We start from the raw sequence: 6,004 nt of genomic DNA on the forward strand, positions 1-6,004 counted from the left end.
AATATAATTAGTCCTTGAGTGTAAATGATATAGTAATGTTGTTACAAGCACATGGTTATGGTTTTGTTGAATTTATTTTTTAGCAGCCTGAAGATGGGGGAAATCTCCCGAAACGTTGCTGTGTACTATGAAATAAATTATTATATTGTAATAAGGAAGAAATTGTTTTCATTCACTAAATCAAGTTAATTTGTATTGTTGTTTTCTTATCTACCATTTTTTTTTTCTTCTTCTATCATTTTTTTTTTTTTAATAATGGCTGCAAATGGCATCGTCAGACAAGCGGTCGAGAACGCACCTCCCATGGCGGTGAATCCTCCACCCCCGGAGCTTGCTCCACTACCAGAAGTCTCTCTAGCGGAAGCCCACGCCAGGGGTGAATAAAAGTACGTACGACGACTTCCTAAAACTTGTGGAAGGCCGTTTCTAACCTCGAACGGTTTACCTGAGAAACGGGAGAACTGAGCCACTTCATAAAAGAGGGTGACCGACTTATAAGCCGAATTGAAGCAAATTCGTAAATCTACTTTATAGCGAATGTGCAGAAGCATTAAAAGCAACGGTCGTCAGCAGAGTAAAGAGGAGGATCCTCAATCAGATTCAGGCGGACGAAGAGACGCCTTGGAGAGCTATCAAGGAAAGATTAAAGAAGGCGTTTGGGGGAATACGGTGGGCTCCAGAGGAGAATATATTTATGATGATCAGAGAGACTAATAAACCAAAACAGTCAAGTGGGCAATATGCCGCGGAACTCCTGGAACGCAACAACAGAATCACAGATAAACTCGGCGAGATGATGGAGACAATCCATGTACAGGGCCGGATGCAATTCCTATCCATGGTACTGAAGATTCAATTGGCAAAAGATCTGGGGAAGAAAGAAGGATTTCCAAGAGAGCGCTCGTTTGTGGAATGTACTTAAGATCTCATGGATGCAAGCGTTAGAGAGGTGGAGTCCCGGACGGAGGTAAAGGAATTAGGATGGACAAGAGTCGTTTACCAGCGTCCCAGGATTAATCCACCAACTTAGCAGAGGAGAGAATAAGAAACCCAATGAGAAGACGGGAACCATTGAGAGAAGATTGAGTCAGGAAAACGCACAGAGGGGCGACCGCACGTTGAAGAACTACTATGTGAGAGGAGAGCACGGCCTATGATACTAGCGAACAGAGCAATAAGCTGCTTGGTGGACCCTGGCAGCTCTAACACGATTGTCTCCCGAGAGGCCCTTGAGAGATTGAGTGGCGGAGAGAGGGAACTACAGATTAGAATATGTAACTGTCAGTTAATCACTCTGAGTGAACCCTGCAACATTGAAGGAGAAGCAGAAATGGAATTAGACAAGTGGGGGTCTAAGGGGAAGAAGATAACAATCCATGTAATGGGAAAAATTCCTTGAGACTACCAGATGATTATTAACTGCGATCTATTGGAAAAGGTAGTAGCGAAGATAAGAAACAGTGAGATATTTGAATTGAAGGGAAGAGATACGGCTGCTAGGAACTCGTTGGCGACGGAAAGGCGAGAGTAGGAAGAAAAAAATTCTGACCAAGTACGAAAATATTTTTTCAAAGAATTATTTTTTCAATTCGACAGCACATTAGGAATAAAACAGAAAGTTTACGAAGACAAGGAATAATCGTGAACAGCATTTCACCTAATAACAGTCCATTGTAGGCAGTACGGAAAAAGAATGCACCTGGGGAGAACGAAGAAAAGTACTGAGTTGTAATAGACTATCGCAACTTCAATAAAAATACGGTTGATGAGAAGTACTACCCGGTTATACCACCACCTCCATTGATATTCCTTGTTCTTCACCGATAAGAGTTGGCTTGCTGGTCATCGAAAACATGGATCACTCCCGGTCACCGATGTTGATTTATCAACTTGGCCACTCATTCAGGAATTACCACTCGCCGATTCGATTGGTCAAACCCTTCTTTTCGGAGTCGACATCCTACTGACCGCACATAATTCATGAAATTGCGCTTTTAGGGCAGCAATACAGGTTAAAAGAATATAAAATTAAATTAAATTAGATAAACACTTAATATGCATATTGGGCCCTGAGCAGCATTTTATACAATGAATAATAATTAATAACTAATCCTAATGGCGATTGCGGCGAATTATAGTCGGCGGTGTTTTCGGAAGGGGGGGCCCTTGTAATGAACAGATTATTTTCCTTTAAGGGCCTTGGTGTCGGCGGCGAGCCATTCCGGGACTTCAGTCCACATGGTTTCAGGCTATAAATGATAATAAATGAGGGGACTTATTGATTGAAGCGTCGAGCTAGTCTCGGAACTTCTTTTCCTACATCTCCTGGGCGTACACCGGCGTCTATGGTAAGGCGAGGTCGAGGAAATTTCTGGTGACAGCCTGACAGCAGTAAGGACCTCTAGCTTCTCCTGGTGGATATCAAAAAAGACAGCAGAGGTGTGTTCACCTGGTGATTTAAACTTCTAAAAAGGCCAGGGCGGGAGAAAAAGCGCTCCTTAGCGGCAGCCATCTGAATTATCTAAACTATATGAGACGGTTTCAGTTCAGGTTCGCGGAATTTCGAAGGCGCTGGAGCAATGGCGCGAAATTCAATTGACTTTATTGACTACCGAACAAAGGTTAATATTGGAATTTGGTTAATTTGAGGTCAAGGACAAAAGGGATATGAAGGTCATGGTGTAGTGTAGTAATGAATTAAATATGTAATGGCTCATTTTTAATAGAATTTAATGTACAATTTGAATATATTGGAAAGCTCAGAGAATATAATAATTTATTAAAATTTCTGCTTTTAGAACATTAAAACTTTAACAATTATAAATTAATCCTTTATTCCTTTATTATCTATAATACCGTGATCAGAAACCAGGTGCCTCACGTGAGGATGTAGCCATTTTGGAAGTTTAAGATATCAATTTAAAACCTTAATTGATTTAACATCATTATTTTATTTTAATCCCTGGCGTTAGGCAAATATTACTTATTTCATGTTTATTGGAGTTCATCCGTAGTAGGAATTTCAAAACGAAAACTACAAAAAAAAAAATTTCATTAAATTCCATGACTATAGATGTAGTCAGTCTTTCGAATATTAATTAAAAACCCAATTTCTATTAATAATTCAAATAATATTCATAATGAAAATATAAGATAAGTTCAATATGATTGTTCCGGGTAACCTACGGGCAACCGAAAGGTTGAATTGGACGGGCTGCCATATGTAGGCAGTACTAGCGTCCCATGTGGCTAACATGGGAACTTACCACCTCATGTGCTCTCTGTAGTGAGAAGAAGTTACCCAGGCTGAAGAGAGAGCCATCTTGTCTTCTACCAGAAGCAGTCAATTCTTCTTTGTTCACTCCTCAGCAAGATCTACCATGAGTGAATAGATTTACTGGAGTGGTTCCTAGAAGTAGAGGAGGGATAGGCATAGGAATGCGGAGGGAAGAAGGAAGCACGGAGTAAGTACAACTAGCAAAAACTAACATCCACATCATCATCAACCACCTCATTATATCTACAATTTTCCATAGCCCAGTCATTCCAAATTAATTAACCCGTCTAACCATAAATGTTTTATTTCGGCCACCCCCTACACCATTTGTAACATATACAATAAAATTTTATTTTCATTCAATAATGTTTTATTTTTCAATTATACTATCCAACCAGCCAACCAAAATTGAATGCGTGCCTGACATTCAGTTGAAGGCATGCTTCATACAATGATATTTATTTACATATAAAAAAGAATGAAAAATCAAATAATGATGTATAAATGATGATTAAAATAATTTTAATTGATATTACTATAATCAGACACACAAACATACAGCATGTGAGGATAATTATTTGTAACAATCAAATGCTAAGTATTTTATATGATATATTTCTGTGACATTATTAAATATATTGTATGTATTGTGATATTCCAACTTAGTTAATAATATTTAAAATATATTTCCATTGAGTAATGTTTTTCCGAGATATTAACTCAAATAAAGTGATTTTCGAGTTATGATGTTGTTACAGTAAAATAAGCAATATATGCCTAAATCCTTTATTTTCTGGCGTGAAAAAAGTAAATAGTATACTATAAAAAATAAAAGCATTAAATGATAGTACATTTGGCTTGATGTTACGAAGTAAATAGTATACTATAAAAAATAAAAGCATTAAATGATAGTACATTTGGCTTGATGTTATCGAAGTAAATAGTATACTATAAAAAATAAAAGCATTAAATGATAGTACATTTGGCTTGATGTTATCGAAGTAAATAGTATACTATAAAAAATAAAAGCATTAAATGATAGTACATTTGGCTTGATGTTATCGAAGTAAATAGTATACTATAAAAAATAAAAGCATTAAATGATAGTACATTTGGCTTGATGTTATCGAAGTAAATAGTTTCGCTCTGCGTGGCTCACCAACTGTCTTACATTTTGCTCTTCTCAACTTTTTTTTTTTTATTTATTCATTTTATTTTTTTGAGTTGTATGATCCATTTTAATAAAAATAAATAAATAAGTAGAGTAATAAAGGCATTATATTATAAAATTGGACAAATCATTGTAACTAAGACCGACAAAAACCACTTGTCTCTTGATGGGTTAATAACCATGAGCTATTATTGATCAACTGTAACTTAATTGTGATGATCAAGTGATCTGTGTTTTTTCATATCTTATATTTGCGGTAAAAGAAATGTTTGACACCTATTGCTTTGGTTCTAGCACCACAAAAATACCTAAAATAAGCCACAAGCAAGATTAAAAAAGCAAATATAACAAACCTTTCCACCACAAGATGCTTTTTAACACTACTTAACCTACTGCTCATTTGCATTTAACCAATTGCGCGAAAACCATATATTTTACAAAAGAATGGTTGTAACATGAGTCGTAGTTCATTTCCTAATCTTTATTTTAACGGAACGTTTTTTAGCACCCTCAACGTAAGTCACTATTACAATTACTCTTAGCATCTTACTTCAAACCCTTCTTTTGAACAGCATTGACTAAAGATGAGTTAGGTACAGCAGCTACCCAGGCAAGTATTAGGTTAGGTTTTGGTTTTACTCTTCTATGTATTATTAGCAGTCTAGTAGGTGATTTATTCTTGATAGTGGAGTGAAAAGGCGTTTTCAAATAGGATTATCTAATTTTTCTACAAGCTTTTAAAATGTTTTAACCTCGGCGGATTTTTTAGAAATCTTTTTACTAACTATTTTTGAAATGAACACACGTATTAAATTCTAATAATATTTTATGAATAAATAAAACACAAAATTATAATAATATATATCTTCATTCATTGAAATTAATGAACTTGTTTTTACAAATGAACCCAAGATGGTTTATGTTAGCTACTTGTTAGGATTCTGATAATTTTGATGAAATTTGGCACTATAGAAGTCTGAAACGTTGTTCAGATTAAAATAATTAATTGTAATGAATTTCGGAAAGTGTAATTTATCTTCCCAAGAAATTAGTTAAAAACTTAATTAATTTATCTTTATTTTTAAATATTATAATTATACAACACGTATAATATAAAATAGGGTAGTTTATTTTGAAATGTTCATACCAAATTTATTTGGTCGATATAAGTGACATGTTTTATTTATTTTTATAGGATAGTATCTAAATTCATATCTAAGGTACTAGTGGAGTTGAAAAAGAAGAATGATGGATGTACAGAGAATAGCTCACTATTGCAAAGAGTTCTGTATGAAAACTCCGACAACCCTAAAGTGGCCATTATTCTTGCCCTAGATTTGTTTCTTGTTGGAATAGATACTGTAAGTTTCTACATTCATCTTAATTATTTATTGTTTTAACAAATTATAAAATTTATATTTATTACAGAGGTTAGAATTGTCATGTAAATATATATATTTTACTTTATAAAGATATCGCCATGTACCTGTCGGGGTTGTCTGGTCTTAGGCGATTTCTCCAGCCTGATATCTCTTTACAGAAGGCCCACGACAAGG

The 6,004-nt window shown here is 35.2% G+C and overlaps 1 protein-coding gene across 1 annotated transcript in view; it reads left to right on the plus strand.

Annotated features, from left to right (window-relative positions):
• Positions 1-5,643: 5,643 nt before the first annotated feature.
• Positions 5,644-6,004, plus strand: part of LOC106685785 (probable cytochrome P450 301a1, mitochondrial) — a gene marked incomplete at its 5' end in the record, with an annotated part of 81,241 nt that continues 80,880 nt past the window's right edge. Inside the window, 1 exon segment of the mRNA XM_067052906.1 lies at positions 5,644-5,809. Coding sequence (XP_066909007.1) covers positions 5,644-5,809 — 166 coding nt within the window.

The sequence above is a fragment of the Halyomorpha halys genome, unplaced genomic scaffold (genome assembly GCF_000696795.3).
Source record: "Halyomorpha halys isolate HHAL.00 unplaced genomic scaffold, Hhal_1.1 Scaffold742.1, whole genome shotgun sequence".
NCBI lineage: Eukaryota > Metazoa > Arthropoda > Insecta > Hemiptera > Pentatomidae > Halyomorpha > Halyomorpha halys.